This window comes from Perissodus microlepis, chromosome 18, assembly GCF_051167445.1.
Source record: "Perissodus microlepis isolate ML-2025 ecotype Zambia chromosome 18, ASM5116744v1, whole genome shotgun sequence".
Classification (NCBI taxonomy): domain Eukaryota; kingdom Metazoa; phylum Chordata; class Actinopteri; order Cichliformes; family Cichlidae; genus Perissodus; species Perissodus microlepis.
This window is the reverse complement of record NC_140478.1, coordinates 16,830,740-16,851,007: the sequence shown is the minus strand read 5'-3', so window position 1 is coordinate 16,851,007 and position 20,268 is coordinate 16,830,740. Positions and strand designations below refer to the sequence as shown.

Below are 20,268 nucleotides of genomic sequence, written 5' to 3'. Positions count from 1 at the left end.
CGATCACCTTTATCTTGTGATGAAACATTTCTATCCTGTTGGGAGCAGTCTCCGTCTGGACAATACCTCCTTTTCAAAGGCCACTGAATGGTGTGATGACTATGAAAATGTATGCAACTACAGCCTCAGGACATGGCTGCCAGGAGGTCAGAGAGTATTTGCAGTAACTGTGGCATTAAGATCTTTTAAAATAATCTGCCCAGAGGGGCTTTTAATATACAGCTTCTATCTGATGCTTTGCCAGCTGTGGCTGTTTTATCCAACTGTAGAATGAAAACTAAACTAATAAAAACAACTGGTAAAGAGGCGCATGGTATACATCTGCACATGAGTGTATCATGAAGAAACTTGAAAATCCAGTTGAAAACCTCACTGCACCATCAGATGTCTGGTTGCGGGATTACATAACCTCCCACTAAAACCAGTTCGTTCATGGCACTGATTTCCACCACTCGGTGGCGTCTTGGACCGGAGACGCACCTGGCGGTGTGAGCGGAGATGAACTGCACATTTTGCCCGTCACTGCAGCGTGTTTTCAAAGAGTTTGCCAGCCTCCGTGTCAGGCTCCTTCTTTCTTTTTGTCTCGCTTCAGCTTCAGATTAAGCGCGAAGATGAGGATGCCCTCACGAGGGGGAGACTCACGCATAGTAACACGCGGCTCAGCTCCGGGTAGAGGGCGTTGCGGCTCTTCTTTCAGCCCTCCCCCTCCGACCAATCAAAGGCCAGATCCCGCTCTTATAAATTCTCCTGGATCCGGGAGCTCAGTACCGGAGAATGAGAGAGCCACTAGTGAGATATCATTCAACAACACATTGGACCTGCCAGTCCTTTAGTTTTTATTTCAATTTTCTCGTTTCTCGAGGTAATTCGTCTTTATTTTTCCTACCTTTGTATTAGTTTACCTCCAGGTCAGGCAGCTCTTTGTGTGAGACTTCCCATTGTTCCAGACTTTGTGCAGTAACTTCTTTCTTAACCCGAGCTTCTGCCTTTCTTTGATTGCTTTGTATGGATGCTCAGTTTATTTTTCCTAGGTGTGTTTGTCGGATATAGGTGTAGGTCAGAAGGTAATGTGTATGAAACAGGAAGCAAATGATGTAACATTGCCTCACCTGTTTTCGGCGATCAGCTACTGCGTGGATGGATGAGGTGTGTTTAGGGGAAGCCGTTTGTTTCCTTGTGTTTTCCACGGTGTGAGGTGGCATCTGCGGCGTTAAATGTAATCTTATCAGTAAACACGGATGGTGTAAAGTCGCCTTTTCTTTTGTGGCCAAAGCAGAAAAAAATAGGAAAACGCTGGAAATGTGCCTTTTTTTAAAAACACATCCTCGATGTGTTTTTTCACCCCCCTCTTTCTGGAAGAAAAAACAAAACAATGGGGCTGCTTTTGTGTGTGTGTGGGGGGGGTTTGCGCCCCCGAACCCGGTTATGCAACATGTGATCCAGAGCGCAGCGCAGTCTCATACCTGCTCTCATCTCCCCCTCTTCATCCTCAGGTGTAATATAGTAGCAAATAAGATGGCTACGTCCGCCAGCGCCAGTTTGAGTAAAGCTGTCAAACAGCAGTACATGGAGCTCCCTCAGGGGGACAAAGTCCAGGCCATGTACATCTGGATCGACGGAACCGGAGAGGGGCTCCGATGCAAAACCAGGACGCTTGATTCTGAGCCCAAAAGCATCGAAGGTAAGCAGCATCTTCCTGACGCAGTCGCAGAAAGCCAGAGATGTTCTGCAGGCTATCACACTGCTCTGCTCCTCTTGTAGATCTTCCTGAATGGAACTTTGACGGATCCAGTACCTACCAGTCCGAAGGCTCCAACAGCGACATGTATCTGATCCCCGCAGCCATGTTCCGCGATCCATTCCGCAAAGACCCCAACAAGCTGGTGCTGTGTGAAGTCCTGAAGTACAACCGTAAACCTACAGGTAAACGGAGCTCCTGTTTCTGTTTTTTTTTTTATTTTTTCTTTTTCTTTTTTTTTTATTAAATTTTTTAATAAAAAAAAACAAAACAATTTTGGGTGATGGATGGTGATGTGCGTGTAAGAGTGCATCATAAATGTGACCACTTCAACGAAATGATGGCTATAAAAATATTTGAAAATCTGATAGATGAATATTAAAACTGATAGGTCTAAAGGTGTAAAATGGGCGGGGCATACCTTTAAAGGAGAACTCCGAGGGAGAGGGGAAAGGAGCCCAGCAAACTGTTTGTCAGCGTCGCTAAGCAACTATTTTGATAAAGTTGTGACATGACATAAAATTAGATATGCTTTGACCTAATGGTTCTTGGTATGAAAGCACAATTAGTAGTTCTAATCAATTTAATGATTATTGCAGTCATGGTTGAAATATGCCACCCACTCATTATGTCTCATGAGCCAAAATTTGAGGTGTGTACATACCAGAGATACAGTATTGGTGATTATGGCAAATGAATGGGAATAAATAAAACATAACTGAAGAATTGTTCTGTAGATTTACACTCATTTTATTTGAGATGAGAGAAGCTCACAATTACAGATCAGAGACCCTAAAAATGTGCACTGTTGGTGGCCAAAGTGTTTTAGAACATTGTGTGTAATTTGCCATGTTGGTCTCTGCAGAAACCAACCTTCGGCTCACCTGTAAGAAAGTGATGGATATGGTGGCGGATCAGCATCCTTGGTTTGGCATGGAACAGGAGTACACCATCCTTGGAACGGACGGGCATCCATTTGGCTGGCCATCTAATGGTTTCCCCGGACCACAGGGTGAGAATTTTTTATTTATTTTTTTTTATTTATTTTTTTTTTTTTCTCCCCTCAATGACTTAATGTGCACGGATACACGGATCCTTGCCTGGATGATGTAACACTTTCAATGTTTGCAGGGCCGTACTACTGTGGTGTTGGAGCTGACAAAGCTTATGGCAGGGACGTAGTCGAGGCCCATTACAGAGCTTGTTTGTACGCTGGAGTCCAGATTTGTGGCACAAATGCTGAAGTGATGCCTGCTCAGGTAATTAAAGAAGCCAAACATGAATTTGGATTTGAAACCTGGTTTTTCTGGTTCTTAAGAGACAGTTAAAAGTATCACTTGTAATGCTGAGCTGTCTCTCCGTGTGCAGTGGGAGTTCCAGGTCGGACCTTGCGAAGGCATTGACATGGGCGATCATTTGTGGGTAGCGCGCTTCATCCTGCACCGTGTCTGTGAGGATTTTGGTGTTGTCGCCTCATTTGATCCCAAGCCAATCCCTGGAAACTGGAACGGTGCTGGCTGCCATACGAACTTCAGCACGAAAGAGATGAGGGAAGACGGTGGATTGAAGTGAGTGGCAAAAGCTTCATGGACTTGTTTAAGTTATTTCTTTAAAAAGTTATTTTTGCATTTCTGATGCGACACTTGTCATTCCTGCTTTCAGAGCTATTGAGGATTCCATTGAGAGGCTCGCAAAGAGGCACAACTACCACATTCGTGCCTACGACCCCAAAGGGGGGCTCGACAACGCCCGCCGTCTCACTGGCCGCCACGAAACATCAAACATCCACGAATTCTCTGCAGGTGTGGCCAACCGTGGTGCGAGCATTCGCATTCCTCGTAATGTTGGTCAGGAGAAGAAGGGCTACTTCGAAGACCGTCGCCCATCAGCCAACTGTGACCCGTACAGTGTGACCGAGGCCCTGATCCGCACCTGTCTGCTGAATGAGGAAGGAGATGAACCCGTGGATTACTAAATCCACAACTGACTCCGACTGTGTCGTCCCCCCCCCCTAATTTCTTTTAAACTAGTACTGTATTTTTTTTTTTTCCTCCCTTTCTCCCTCTGAGATGATTTTTAACCCACATTTTTAATGGCTTAAAGTTGACTGGTCAACTGAAAACATGACAAGGTGTTAGATCCTTGGTAGTTGTGAGCTGGTCATGGCAGGGTATGCCTTTCCCCTCATGTTTAGCAGGGATTGGCTTTTGTAACACTGTTTTGTAACCCATGTCATATCATTCCCTGTTTTGTCAGTGACTAAAACGAACTAAAGCACATGGACACTGCAGAGTAGCGCTGCTAAGACTGGACAGCATTTGTAATTGAATAAATCTGACTAGTTAGTGTACTGTTAATATGTTGAACTGCCTTTCAACTATCCAGTCTTCATTGTTACTAATTCTGTCATTTTATCAAGTGTCTACTTTTAAATGGCAACATTTGTCTTCAGAGTTTTGACACACTGGGTCATCTTTGTATCGTACACTTTGTAGAGGTCTGTACCCAGATGTAAGTTGTGCAAATGTGGTGGATCTGTCCATAATGCCATTTGTAGATTTCCTCAAGGAGTTTTATCCTTTTGTTAACTGCGATATTATAATGCACCTGATTTGGTAAAACATTACATTTACTGAACATGGTGATTTTTATTGAAACATTTAAAACTTTTATTTTTATCACAACACTGCTGTGTGACTCTTTGACTTCCCACACTTCCAACCGACTTGCTTCCTTGTAGAAGCTCAGACAGGTAGTGGTGTACTATAGCTGGTTAACCTCATCTGTTATTGTCTACCTTAGACTTTAAGGGGTGGGGGGGGCAACTAACATTTTAGGACTTCCGGTTTAACAGGTACATATCTAGACCAAGGTGTAATGATCCAAATAATATGGGTGCCAGTCGTTGTTCACAGCCCAACTATTAACCCAGAAAATTGTATAAAAAGCTATGAGCTTGCCAAGTGTTGTGAGATTGAGGGGAAATTCCAAAGTGTTAGGAGTATAAATGGAGACCGGAGGACTCAAGTGCCAAAAAATATATTGCTTTTTGCCTACAGGTTCTATATGCAGATGCAAACATTGTTTATACCAGCGGTCTCCAACCTTTTTTGCGCCACAGACCGGTTTATGCCCGACAATATTTTCACGGACCGGCCTTTAAGGTGTCGCGGATAAATACAACAAAATAAAACTAGTACCGGTACTGAAAAAAAGAAGATTTATTCATAACACACGTGAAAAGACCCAGGAAAACCGAGTAAACGATAAAAACGATAACAAAATAACGCTGAAAACCGATAAAAACCCTGAAAACCATACATTTCACACCTGAGCCTCAACTCTTGCGGCCCGGTACCAAACGACTCACGGACCGGTCCAAGGCCCGGGGGTTGGGGACTGCTGGTTTATACAGCTTAAGCTTGCATTGCAGACCCAGTGGCAGCTTCTATCTTCTCATCTAACTTTTAAGAATAGTGTGCTTGCCAAAATACTGAATAATCAAAGTTGTCCAGCTATGGACAGCAAAGCATCAAGTTTTCATTGATAAACTTAGTTTAGACCGGAGCATTCATAAAGCTATCATGACAGTGTGAAAATCATGATTGATCCAAAGGTTTCTAGCTGCAGGAGGAGCTCGGGCTGCTCTTCACACATTTGTGCAAGCTGTTAAAACAGCTGGCACTGCTGTGTTGTTACTGTGAGTGTTAAAAGGAAATACACCAAGAGGAAACACTAGTAAAGGCTCTTTGGGTGTGCTTTCTTCAACACGTCAAATCTTCTGATGTTTCAGTCTGGCTGATGCCTTGGCAGGAGCTCAACAGCAGCTTTGTTTGGGCTCGTTTTTAGGAATGAGAAGTAACTGAAAACTGGTGCACTCATGAGACAGTTATTAAACTCCTTCAGTGAAACAGCCAGAGGCCAGTCTTCCCAGAAGTGCTGTGTCATTTAACAGCCAGACAGCACCGCAGATTGTTGTGGCTTGGATGTACTTTGTCTGCACACCGTTATTAACTTAAGAAACAAACTAGAAAAACAAGTCTTTCCTTTGTTGAGTTTAGAGGGTGGCAGGTTTGGGGTAAATTTCCACTAGTAGCAAATTTCTAGGTGCTGCCAGTTGATGCAAAGTAGTAAATTCAGCATATTTCTGGTGATTACATATATTGTTTACCCTTAAGCATTGCGGTCTGTAGAGAACACGTGTAAATTCAGCTGTGTTCAAATCCAACATGATGTCAGGAAAGAGTTGGGAATCTGCACTATACAGAGAAAATAACAGGATGGAAAATAAATCCTTTTTTTTTGCGCTAGTATAATGAGACAAAAGAGTGACCCAGTTTCCTAAAAAAGCACACAACATGTTCATTTCACGTGACAGAACCTTTACTTCTGCTGTCCTCTCCTTTCTTGGGGGCAGGGCTTTGAGACCTTTCCCCTACATCCCAGCTGCCCTTACAACACAATGCTAGTCAGATCCCTGATTGGCTTTGCATGGCGCAGGTTAGCCAATCATAATGCCGAAAGCAGGTTTACTCATATTTCAGAAGACGGTGAATGGCTTGAAGCCAAGACATGTACTTTGTTTTTGTCTTTTCTGGGAAAACACGAAACCTGTCCACCCTTTTAAACTTTGTTTTGTAGAAGACTTTTCTGAGTTCACTGAGTTCGTAACAGAAAACCAATAAGGAAAACATGTGCAGGATGTAAAGTTTGAAGGGAAAAACAAGTATAAACTGTGCTTTAAAACTTTAGAAGATAAAACCTTCCATCAGCAATCACTAAGTTGCTAATTGGGCATTGAACTGTATCTTTTATTGTGAGTTTATTTAGAGACTGTTGTGCACTACAGCTAAAAGTGTGTGTGTGTGTGGGGGGGGAGTCATGAATTTATTCTTGCCATTTAAGCAAAAGGAGAACCAAAACACCAAAACAAAGAGCATTCAGTTTACAGTTTTAATAGACAAGCAAAAGAAGGCAGATATGAACAAACATCCAGTAAAACACAGAAAGAAGGGTGCAAAAATGAAAAACACTGCATATCAATATAAAAAAACCCACAAGCAAGACAGTCAATAAAAATATGACAAAAGCTTCGCTATATAAAAGCTTGCCTATAAAAAATGTGATCGGAGAATTAAAAGGCAATCACTGATTCAGCAAACCTTATCTCCTCAGGCAGCTTGTTCCAAAGCTGAGGGACTTGTTGATAAAAGCAAACAAACATTCCCTGACTGGCACACACACTGCAACAGTCCAGTTCTCCCAGTAAAACTTCATGCTTTCCCAGAACCACACAGTGACACCATGTTCTCCTACCCAGACTTAAATCCCATATAATTAAAGCACGTCATTTAGCACCAGTCCCTCCCTTAGCTGTGTTTCCATATGCATATGTGACAAAAAAGAAAACTTGATCAGTACGCTGTGTTCAGTTCCTTTCCTCTTACTCGACACGTGAGTGTTGCCATGTCGTAAGAGGATGCTGGGAGTTCAGTGCACCGCTACAATCTGTGAAAGCCACCTAATGGCATTCAGTCACCATCTAAATGAGTAAATCCCTTCTACTTCCTGGCTTTGAAGCTCAATTAGGAGTGTTTCCATTTGCATGCAGAATCCAAACCTCCTTCTGCCTGGGAAGCTCAAACGATGGGGAGACACTGGACAAAGGATGGAGCGGGATGCTGCCCTGTTGCTATGGCAACCACCGGAATGTACAGGCTGGATCGTGGCGGTTCTTGTGTGGAGTGCCAGAAAACCCCCCACACATCCATGTTATGTAAGTAGGGGGGAAAAAACATCAAATGGGGTCTCATAAATGGAGCTGCGCAATAGCCCCCTGGCCAAACACAGCTTTATGATGCTGGTCAGCTAGCAAGCACTCACAGTATGGCATCAATCAATGCAAATAACTCTTATTCCATATTCACAGTGACAGTTTCTGAGATCTAATGTAACAACGCACGGGGATCTGCAGGAAAATCGGTCATTGTTAGAGGTTACTGCTCTGTTGTCAGTGCATGCACAGTACAATCCTACTCATTTCTGCTGTGGTGTTGTGTAACAAATCGCACTGGTTCAAACCAGTGCTGGCGCTTCTTGTAGTCAGTGCGAAATGGATGGAGAGCTCCCTGCATCATAAAGTCATGGCTCTAGAAGGACGAGAGAGTGATGAAATTTGCAAAACAGCTTCGAAAGAAACCAATGCAGCTTTTTGTTTTATGCAAAATGCATCTTAAGAAAGCTGCAAGAGAGGAGATGTCAGTGGAGGACACATGTGTCTCCTGGCTCATTTCTTGGTGGGAAGCATGAATAATCCTATTTTAGAGAGAAACATATAGAACAAGAAAAATTCTTTTGAGTGTGAGAAATCATCAGAATTTATATCTTTGCAGGGAATAACTCCATCTTTTCTTTCTCTTTCTCCCACACATTCACTAAATATTCACTCTCACATACATTTACAAGCTGTGCTTACAAGCTCTATCAGAAATAAACATGCAAACTCATCCCTGTCTGCATGAGCAGAGATAACATGCAGCTGCATATTTTGTCCAGCTGCACATATACTCATATAATTTGGTATGTTCCCACAGACGGGCTCTGTGCACTTGCTACGAGGATCCTGATTGGCTGAGCACTCTGGTGTGATTGGACTTATGTTAGATCCCCAACAGCCACTCAAACTTACCTGTGCTGTGATTGGTCACGCCATTACATATGACACAGTGACACAGTTTTGGCTGTGCTCTGCTGCAGGAAACACAGTATGCTTTTGTCTCTCGTCGATGGTAAAAACATGGAATAGATGGAAGCATGATAAGAGAGGAATGGGGAGGTGTGTTTGCAGTCTTTTCGTCGGTAAAAGTGTCAAAGACAAACATATAAATGTCCACATTTAAAGTAAAGAGAAAAATATATATATACAGTGCTTGCACGTCCACCAGTTTATTGCTACTCTTGCTTATTAATCTACTTGTAAGATTTAGTTGGACTTCAGGGTAAAATATCTGCACTTTAATTCTGCACTTGAGTACTTCTGCTCAGTCATCCAGCATCTGTTTAACTTTTCTTCTTCGCTGTTGCTAAAAATTACTGTTCATCCATTCAAGTGTCAGGAACGTGTTGAATTCATAATTAAACATCCTGTCACAAACAGTTCTGTGCAGTTTCACCAGAGTTCAAACTGTCCACACTTCCATGGCTTGAAAAGGGGGCTGAGGAATGGCCAAATGCCAGTACTCTTCCACCTCAAAATTCACAAGGGTTGCTCCCCTCCCCCAAAGACTCCCTGCTGATTTATCAACAGGGGGTTGTCCCTTCTTTAGCACATAAAACAAAGGATGGCCGGCAGACCCCTACAAGTCCTTTTTCTTGGTAATTTTCCATTTAGTAATAAGGCACGCAAGGAAAAAAAAGCTTCCATGTGCTACTGAAATTTGGGGACAGGGACAAGTTTTTTTTAAAATGACAATGCTCAAAACAAAAAAGCACACACCACAGCCTGCACTGCATATTATACAAGATTCAAAGACATTTGAAGGGATCCTGGACATCCTTTAAGGAATTTTGCTGGCAAACTAACAGAAGACACTCATCAGATCTGGGATCTAACCCTCATGTTTACTTTTTTAAATAATGTAAAATAAAATCTTAAGTTGACTTAATAATTCATTTCAAAGAAAACTTTCAATGTGTACATCACATTTTGTGGTTTCCAGGAGTGTAAAGAAGTGATCTTCAAGCTGACAGTCACGTGGCAGTCACTACCTCAAACCTGTTTGCTCAAAAATTTGACTAACAAAAAAAAAAGTGTCTCGTTCACATCAGCCAAACACAAGCTTATTGAAAAGCAACACTTTCCAGATGGCTCAACCAAAAACACCCTCCTTCACACCCTTTCTCCTTGTACACATTTGTAGCTATTGTGTGTATTAAAACCGAGCTGAATCAAAGATAGAAGATTTCTCGACGTATTCAGCACATTTTGCGCCATTTGAAATGTACCTTCTGTAGCTCAGGAACAACTTTACTATTACTGATGAGTAAAAGTATTATTAATGTTAATGCAAAAAAATAGTCCTTTAAAACTGTATACAAGATTCAACTCAGGAAAAGAACAGAAAACTTAAAGAATAGATGTCGGAGTTTATCCTGATGTCACAGGATGAAAGGCGGTGTATTGCATCACAGGGCTAATGCAGAGAGACAGACAACCATCCACACTCGGTCACCAGTTAACCTATCGTGCATGTCACTGGGCTGTGGGAGGAAGCTAAAGTAGCCTGGGAGAACATGCAAACTGCACTGACCACAGTGTGCTGAGAAAAAATACTCTCTAATTCTAGCATATGATTTGCTGTAGCTGTTGGAGTTGGGCCGGATTCAACCACAGAGACTCCTTTATGTGTGCTCCAAAGCCAAAAGCATGTCGCACAGTGTTGACAGTACAATGCAAATACTGGCCATTTAAAAAAATTGATCGAGAAAGTTTCTCCCGGAGGAGTTTTTCACAATGAGCGAGTATCTGGAAAGAACACCAGCAGATGTTTTAAACTCTCGGTTTACTCCACCACAACACAAAGACATTCTTTGTCTTCTCAGGAAGGGAAAAGAACACAAGCACAAATATAAATGAGCATAGCCCACAGTACCAGTTGTTCCACTTATTTTTGATGTCGCCCCCAGGTGACAGTACACAACTAAAACAGGAAGATGTGGGTCTGCAAAGCTTTGCTTGGCACCTACAGTCCACCAAAGCACATGCTGAGCTTTTTACCATGTTAATGGGAAAAGTTGCTTACACACTGGAAGTCCAGTGGTTTCACATCTAGGGATTAGTAAGATCACTCTGACGGTCATGAGAGGCTTATTGTGGAAGGATAGATGACAAAATAAAAACACTGCTTCCAAAGGTTACAGTTTTTATTCTTTTCTTAAAAACAGAATTGCACTTTTAACCCATTTATGGGTCATATAGTTAAATAAAACCATCAGGGGAAACTTATGTATGATATAACTTCTAACACATTACATACAGTTGAAATGGTGAAGAATCCAAACAATGTGCAGCTCTTTTGCAAGAGGTCAAAAGTCAAAAATGTTCAGAGCCTAAGGTCCAGTGTTTAATATTAGTTTAAAAATGCTCCCAGTAAAATGTGGTGGAACAGAAACACAAAGCAGCCTGAAATACAAAGTACAAAACTGTAAAAAAGTAAACAACTTAAGTAAATTCACAGACTCACTTGGCCCTTCTGGGCAAGATCAAATTATTATTTGTAGAGTAACACTTAGAGTCAGCAGGTTTGAGCTTTAAAGGTTGGGTGAGACGGAGAGGCAGATGACATCACTTAACATGTAAAACTTTGTGAAACTGTACGCGTATAGATGTTTTCAGGTAGTAAGAGCAAACAATAAAACCATAAACGTCTTGAGAAGACAGATTTCCACCATAGTAAGCAGCCCCGGACCTTTAGACGCGTCACATGATGTTAAACTTAAACCAGCCTGCGTCCTGCGTTGACCTGTAACAGCCGAGCACACTCATAAGACTTCCTGAAAAGCATGTGAAACTTGAACCTATGAAAAATCTTTAAATAAGCTTATCATAATCATCTACATGTCTTCTATGTGATGCTGGCATTTCCCATAGCGCTTACTTGTTTGCACTAAGCTGGCTGATCCTGCCTGACAAACTCTATGTGCTTTTGTGCAAACAATAATCAGGTCACGACTAATGCAAAAATTATACACCCTCATAAGAGAGAGTGTTGTTCAAGGACTATTTTTTTTCTTATATAGGAAATAAGAAAGCAACTAGAAATACTTGGCAAAATCGGTTCTCTATAAAACTATATACCAGCAAAGGGAGTACTTTCATTTTCTGTTTCCACTTTTTACGATTAAGATTGTCTCATTCAGATTTGGCTGTTTTTGAAAGACACGCTTAAATTAAACAAGACAAAGTATTAGAACACTTTAAGAGGATGACAAGCTCAATCAACACAGCAGGAGCTTGGATATAGAGTCAGCAACATCACTAGTATTGCTATCAGCTTATCAGATGGATAACAATACTAGGAGTAACTAAAGTACCTAGAAGAAAATCTGTAGTATCGTTTAACTACTTCACTTCTTCTATTTATTTAAAGCTGATTTGTTTCATACAAGTTCTTAATCATCAAAACCAAAGCCTGAAGAGAATTTAGGTCACAGTTTCAGGACACTATTTAAAAAAAAACACCCCTTCAGCAAATATTAAAATACTATCCAAAAGCTTAATAAATCAATAAAGCAGACATGATGTGTTAACTACTTACATGTGCCCCCAAAAGTTGATTCTGCTCATCTGGACGTATTTTTTAGTGGGAGAAACGTTTCCCCAAGATTGTTTATAAGGTTGGGGAAACCTGCAGTCAGCTGAGACTGAAGAAGTCACTTGGATGAGTGACGAAACGTTTCTCCCACTGAAAACGCTACGTCCAGATGAACAGAATCAACTTTAGGGGATTTACTTACCTGGATGATTGAGCATGCATCGAGATACTTACATGTGGTTTCTCAAAGGAGTAAGATTGATGAGCTGAACTGACTACAACGGCAGTTCGAGCATTCAGACATTTAGCAAATAACATGTAAAAAGGGCGTTATAGTGTTCTCTGTGGTGCATTATGAACTTGAATATTTAAGGTTTAAAAAGTGAGCAAAACATTAACAACAAATATCACTAATTTTTCTTTCCAAAGGTAACAACACAGAATAAAAACTTCACACTTATCATTCGAGTTTACTTTACAGTAAATACTTTGCAGGAAGTAAAGGGCAGTGTAGGACTACAGGAGTTTGAGAAGAGATGTGTCCAGTGAATTAAAGCACAAGAGTTCAAAAGAACTTCTATGGTGGAATAAAATGTTGACTGTATTTAAAAATATTTACAGTGCACTACCTTGAACTTTTTGGATCAGGGCTGTGTCATAAAATATGACTTCAACTTCTACAAAGTTTTAATATTTTTCTGAACAGCAAACTCCAGGGCTGAAACAAACAAAACACGGCAGGGCAATTCCTCAGGAGGTGTCTATAAAAGGTGAATGTACATACTGTGGCATTTCCCACTGTGAAATCTCGAGGTGAGCATTTTAAATATGGACGTTAGGGTTACACATGACCGTGACACTCATACAGTAGCAAATCATTAAAACCTGTCCTTTTTGACTCTTGTGGGAACCATGATTTAGAAACCGAATGACACGTTGCATGCAGCAACTCATGAAACTAGCAATTAAGACCATAAACTAATCAGGAAAGTTATTACTGTGTTTACTGGAAGCTGAGGGTCCGTTTTCCCGTACACTTCTACATAATCAGAGTTCTCTTTGAAACCAGAATGCAACTTTAATGCCCTTTTCCGCTCCCTTCACTTTTCAGACCACAAAGCTACATCCATCTTTTATATACAATCTATCCTCGAAACTGGGTGAATACCAACAGACCCAATGTTAAAGGTTTTTAAGAAGAAATAAATATTTTCTCAGATTCAAAGTTATTGGGATTCTAACTCTAGTCCTGCCCTTTGCCTTTCCATCCTCTCCCCCTGCATCACACACCCAGGACATGATAAAGGATCTTAAGACCAGGCAGAATTTTGCATAAAACAAACAACCTGGTTAAAGTCCGTTGTTGGTTATAATGAGGCCCAGAGCAGGACCTGAAGGAAGAACACAGAGGTAAAACCCAGCTGCTTTACTCTATGTTTTTTGTGCGTTCACCAGAGCAGCTAAGTCTGTTTCTCTATTGAATCCTCATCTTTGTTCATAAGTGTTACAAAGTGTATGCTTATTCTTCCAGGATTTCTGTTAATCTTTTTTCACCTCCCTTTAAGCATACATACACAATGCATGCACAACGCACACGCATGTCTCTGGCGTCATAAAGCCGGGGTGTGTTTATTAAGTAAGCTCAGTGACGGTGCTCCAGGCTGCGGAGATCAAACCACAGAGTCAGACTGTTTCTTCATATCTAAGTAATGCAGTACAACATGTCTGACCTGAGGCTTTGATTACGTGCACAGTTAGATGGAAAACACAATATTAAACATTAATTTATTTAATCTTGACTGTGTTTGTCTTGGCTTTTAAAAGGCAGATACCACAGTTTGTGTTACATAAGATGACGTGGTGACAGATGACTTGTAAATGACTGAGTTTAAAATGTTAAAAGGATTAAATGTTCTTCAATTTTGAACTTCCTTTCATGGCTGACTGAACATGAATTCACACGAAATCTGTGATTAAATGTAGCAACAGTTGGCAAGCCAGTTTTCTTTATGACCATCTGACACAAGTTTTCCTCCAAATTCTTTGAAATCTCTAAAACTGACAAAACTTCCGTCTTGAGTCACTATTTAAAAGAAGCTGAAAACAATGTTGAGTAGGAGAAAAGACGAGCCCTATTGCAAGTAACTTCCATGTAGCACAACCCATCATTGGTTATTCATTCTTTCTTTGATTGTCATGGATCACAGCCGAGTATTATTAATAAAACCAATGCATCACACCTTATGGGAACTGCCCTAGTTAGTCATGCTGGGGTGGATAGTTTATGGCAGAGTATTGACTCTGAGTCATCCTAACCAAAGAAACAAGACCGGCACAGGTTTAAACATTGATGATAAAATTACATGTGTAATAACAGCGTTATTAGAGCCTTGTGTGCTCTTATTAATTTTTTTAAAATTTTTATTTTAAATCCATTTAGTTTCACTTAGTTTCCAGGGTGTTGTTTTTAGTTTAAAAAAATCTGCCCAAAATGCTGATTTTAGCAAATTTATTTACATATAAATTTTCTGTGTAATTTTGTTACATAAGTAAAATCTAAAATTGAAAAAAAGTTCAGTTTAAAAACAACCACATTTTCATTTATTATTGATTATTTGAATAAATAAACCTTTGATTTTATATATTTCAGTTGCAGTTGCTTCATGTTTATTAAGAGTGAAGAATCTTTTTTGTAAATGTATTTAATGATGTTTTTATTAGTTTTCATGTTTAGTCATTTACATTATTATTGAATGGAGGACATATGTCAGAGGTAAGATATAGAAAAATCACTATCAGTATCATTTTTAGTTTAGATTTAGTTAACTATAATAAATATGTGTGATGGTTACATTCAACAAATCCAAAAAATAAGCACTTGGAACATCCACGAGTAATGGCGACCTGCACGCAAATTGTGTAACCCTGTGGATGTTTGGTGTTGTGCGCGGGCAGACTTTACACACACGATTAAAAGTGTAAAAATACACTAACCCTTTGTGTTTAGATCTACTGGATTTCGTACCCATTCACGTAACTGTCACGTCTCTTGCCATTCACTTGTACATAATGAGAAAGACATTTTATTGTCCATGTGAGATGACACAAAAGCTCATAGCTTAAATGGTGTTTTTAATTGGATTGTTATGTAATGTTTAAATTGTGAAAGCAGTGCATTCTGGCACAGCCTGTTATCGTTTCGGTGTTTTGGCTCTTGATAATATCTTGTTTATGTGTAAACTCAACACAAGTTTCAATTTTTAACAGCTTATATCGTTAACTTTACATTACTGCTGCATTCATTTAGCAAATTAAGGTTACACTTAGCAGTCAGAGTATTTTTCTGCTCACACACAGTATTTTGTAAAGTGTGAAGAAAACATGGTTTTAAATTGGAGTTAGGAATGCTGATGTCTGTTTGTTGGTCATATAATTATATTATGGAGAGGTATATTTAGCGATAGCTTAACTTTTCATCATGTAGTTTCACAAAGTTGAAGTTTTGGCAGTTTTAGTTAACAAGCAAATACTTTACGAGCAAATAAAAACCATAGCCTGAAGGAAACCTATCAAACTTACTCAAATATTAATAAGACTGATTAGAATACAGCCTCAGCTATGTAAATGTTTCCTCACTAAAATAAGATGGTAAACACTAAACCTAATAAATGTGTCATGTCAATGACATTAACATTTGTCTCAGAGCACAACAGCACAACTCTGTGAGGATGTAAAATTCATCAAGTACACCTTGATAACAAAGGCCTGGATTCCCGTTTGTCTTCAGAACAGCCTTTGCACAAACTCAGTATAATTCAGAAAATATTCCTCAGGGATTTTGGTCCATATTGGCATCACAGCATCACACAGTTGCTATGGTGTTTAAAGTTGGTACTAAGGGGCCCAAAGTGTGACAAGAAAATATCCTTTGCACCATTATAGCATCAACAGAAGCCTGACCAGCTGACACAAGGTAGGACAGATCCATGCCCATCCAAATTTTGCAGCAGAAATTCATCAGACTCATCAGGTCATACATCGTTTCTCTAATGCCCTATTGTCCAATTTTGGTAAGCCTGTGTGAACCGTAGCATCAGTTTCCTGTTCTTGACAGGAGTGGCACCTGGTGTGGTATTCTGCAGCTGTAGCCTATCTGCGTCAAGTTTGGACATATTGTACCTTCAGAGATGTCCGTCTGTATGACAGTACCTTAGTTAGAACAAGTGGTTATTTGAGTTCATGTTCCTGTCCTATCAGCTCAAAACACATTAGCACTGTGGCTCATTTTCTCTTTTTTGGACCATTTTTGTAAACCCTAAAGACGGTTTTGTGGGAAAATCCCAGTCAATCACCAGTTTCTCAGTTACTCAGCCCAGCCCAAATCACACCAACATTGCCATGTTCAAAGTCACTTAAGAGGTCAGATGCACAGCAACTTAAGAAAGACCAGCAAACAGAAAAACGCTGCAAAAGCACACATTACACAACCAAAGTTCAACCTGTGGACCTTTATGGACTTTATGCTTTATTCAACTTTTGTTTTCTGTGCATTTATAGGGTTTTTCTATTTGCAAGTGTTTTCTTAAGGTGCAGTGTATTTGACCTTTCAGGGCCACCGTATATATATATTTTTGGTCATTCTGATGTTCAGTTTGAACTTCAGCAGGTCATCTTGACCATGTCTCCATTGTCTAAATGCTTTGAGTTGCTGCCATGCAATTGGTTTGTTAAATATTTGCATGAACAAGCAGTTGAACAGGTGTTCCTAATAAAGATGAGTATATAGATACTTTAAAAGGAATATCTAACAACTCTGACTTCATTACACAAGAATAGTCGCATAAAACAGTATTCAATGTGATGTTATGTAATTTCATATAAAAAACTGCTGGACTTACAATGTTGTACTTTTTAAAAACTGCAGCAAAGATTAAAAACAGTAATACCAAAAACTTATATATACAGTCAGTGATATAAAATGTATTGATGTTGGCATGAAAGAAAACCTGTCTCAGTATAATTCTCTTGTCTCAGTCCCCCATCAAGTCCTCATACACAGATTAGTTGGTGGTGTTGCATAATTGTCTGCAGTGTGTCAGGGCCTGCAAGTCATCTCATCCAAGCACGCACACACACACACACACACACACACACACACACACACACACACACACACACACACACACACACACACACACACACACACACACTTCAGAGGACCTCACATTGCTTTCCAGTAATTTCCTGGAGACTTACCCAAAACCAACCAACCTTAAACTAATCATTTATCCTAAAATGAAATGGTTTACAGAACGATGACCTGCTTTTTCCATTAAGCGTAGAGGCAGGTACTCACATTTTGATTATGTAAATAAAAGATATAACATATACAGCAGAAATGCACACATGTCACAAGCACAGGGGTGTGCTGTTTCTATGTCTTTCATTCTGCGTGCTGCTTTTACGTCACTGTTTACTTCACAGAGCTGTATCAATTCTCTCTGAAAATGTAAAGATGAGGACAAAAACAGCAGATAAACTGCTCACTAAGCACTTGAGGCTTGTGTCTAACCCAGAGATTTAAAAATGATTGCACAAAAGCAGTGCCCTCTCCAACCCCCCCGTACCCCATTTAGCTTCTGCAAGATTAAAGGCTGATCATGTATATGATGGTGCCACAGCAAGTTTCTTACTGCCATTAGTCTGCTGCAAACGCCTAATCCCAGCAAATCCTTTATTTTCCCCAGTACATCCAACACACACACACACAATGCCAGCCTTAAATGAGGCACAACAACAAGTAGGATAAATAAGTGAAGTAGGACCAAGGAATGAAAACTGCTGTGTTGCTGCTCAAAGGATTGTCATCACGGAGAAACAATTTTCTTCTAATCCACGGCCAGTAATCAAGGCAGACGACAATGACGCATTTGCCCACGAGGCTGTGTTCTTGGTGTCCGTCTGCAACCTGTTCAGAGTAATAGGATCACTGCAGTGGAGGGCAGGGGTTTTAGGGAGGTCAAAACAGTGGGGGTGTAACAGGCTGCTGAGACAACATTGTTTAGACAGATGCATGTCTCTCAACGGTGAAGCCAAGAACAGAAACAAGTGTGTACAACTGATACAGCAGACTGAATGTGGATCACGTGTGCAGTTTGAGTTCATTTAAACAGGTTTTAGGTACTAAAGTCAAATCATGAGTAAAAACTTTATAGCTATAAAACTTATAACCTTTCTTATAAAACACTTCACAAAAAGAAGATTTTCAGAGACAAAAACATTTTTTAACCTTAAACATAATTCGCATCAATATTTATTCATAGCAAATAATCAAGTTGGGATGTGGGTTTTAACAGACTTCCTCTCCCCAGCTTATGACCTTGTTTCCAGAACGAGATATCTGTGCTTTAGAAACAAACAAAAAACAGAACAAATTCTGAATTTGAAAATTAGGGCAGTAGTCTGTTTACAACTCTGTTACATCATCTCTGCTTTTACAGCACTGCTAAGGATGTTTTTAACTTCATTTGAAATTCACATTCTTCCTTATTATCATATTTGGGCTGTTCAAAAGCTCTTGAACTCCTTTTTCATATGTCTTATTTAATGATCTTGTAGTACCATATCACCCCATTAGAGCACTTCGCTCTCGCACTGCAGGCTTACTTGTTGTTCCTAGAGTATTTAAAAGTAGAATGGGAGGCAGAGCCTTCAGTTTTCAGGCCCCTCTTCTGTGGAACCAGCTTCCAGTTTGGACTCGGGAGACAGACACTATCTCTACTTTTAAGATTAGGTTAAAAACTTTTCTTTTTGCTAAAGCATATAGTTAGGGCTGAATCAGGTGACCCTGAATCCTCCTTTAGTTATGCTGCAATAGGCATAGGCTGCTGGGGGACTCCCATGATGCATTGAGTTTTTCCTTTTCAGTCACCTTTCTCACTTACTATGTGTTAATAGACCTCTCTGCATTGAATAACACTTGTTATTAATCTCTGGCTTTCTTCCACAACATGTCTTTTGTCCTGTCTTCCTTCTCTCACCCCAACCGGTCGCAGCAGATGGCCGCCCCTCCCTGAGCCTGGTTCTGCCGGAGGTTTCTTCCTGTTAAAAGGGAGTTTTTCCTTCCCACTGTCGTCAAAGTGCTTGCTCACAGGGGGTCATTTGATTGTTGGGTTTTTCCTCGGTATGTATTATTGTAGGGTCTACCTTACCTTGATTTGGCGCTATATAAATAAAACTGAATTGAATTGAATTATTTTGTAAAGCGCCCACTCTTTTAAGTGAGTCACATGGTAAACTACAAATAAGCCAGTTTTGCACCCGACTATCTCACTGTGAAGGTATTTTGCTGCAGGTTAGCAGCAACGTAGTATGATGAAACTTTCCAGGTCACGGGTGGTGGGAAAGGGGCGAGACGTCCTCAGTGACGTATCACACCCTCTTCATAATTAATACACCTTACTAACATCAGGACAGAGGTACAGGTAACCACCTTTGTGAACATCTCATACTCTGTTGAACAAACACTTATGATATCGTGTGATGTCACTAGCACATCATATTATTAGTAACATTGCTGAATTCCTTTTTTGTTGTTAATGTGTGCAGCTGCGATGTCTTTATTGTTGCAGTTATATCTGTCTGATAGTCACCTTTAAGAATTCCCCAAAAAGACAATAAATACAATAAATACAAATATGCTCCATGTGGACAAATGTGCTTTGGCATTTTCTTGATGAAATAAGTAAGATCTTTCTTTATAATAAAATTGTGTGGACAGCATATGATGCTTCTCAAATCTGGATTATTGTTTAACAAATATGTTCAAGTTACCCATGTCACATGAATCAGTTGCCCCATACATCATAATCAGAGAAGGTGATTACAAATCCTGTTTAAATTTTGTTTTGTCTCAACATTTGTAGGTTTTTAGTTTGTTTATGGATGAAGGGGCTGATGAAGTTCTTGTGTCTTCCCGACCCCATGCTATGATTTCGACTACAGAATTATGTCAGTTTTTAATACCTTTGAAAGCCCCATCATCCTATTTTATGCCTAGTCTTTAAAAAATGCAATTCAGAAAAAAAATTGTAAGCTAAAAAACAAACTAAATATGATATTTATTTCCTTGGTTTTAATATTCTGACAGTATGATTTGATGTCAGCGGTTTACCTAGCTTTAATTGTATTCCAGCAGCACTTTCGCTGTGTTGTAAT

At 40.0% G+C, this 20,268-nt stretch overlaps 1 protein-coding gene across 1 annotated transcript; it reads left to right on the top strand.

The window, feature by feature from the left end:
- The first annotated feature begins 752 nt into the window (after positions 1–752).
- Positions 753–4,422, top strand: glula (glutamate-ammonia ligase (glutamine synthase) a). Its single transcript, XM_084912772.1, has 7 exons — positions 753–862; positions 1,494–1,681; positions 1,762–1,923; positions 2,604–2,750; positions 2,870–2,997; positions 3,107–3,306; positions 3,401–4,422. Exons 2-7 carry the CDS (start codon positions 1,516–1,518, stop codon positions 3,711–3,713), a joined length of 1,116 nt encoding a protein of 371 aa, XP_084768898.1. The 5' UTR covers positions 753–862; positions 1,494–1,515; the 3' UTR covers positions 3,714–4,422.
- Positions 4,423–20,268: the final 15,846 nt, after the last annotated feature.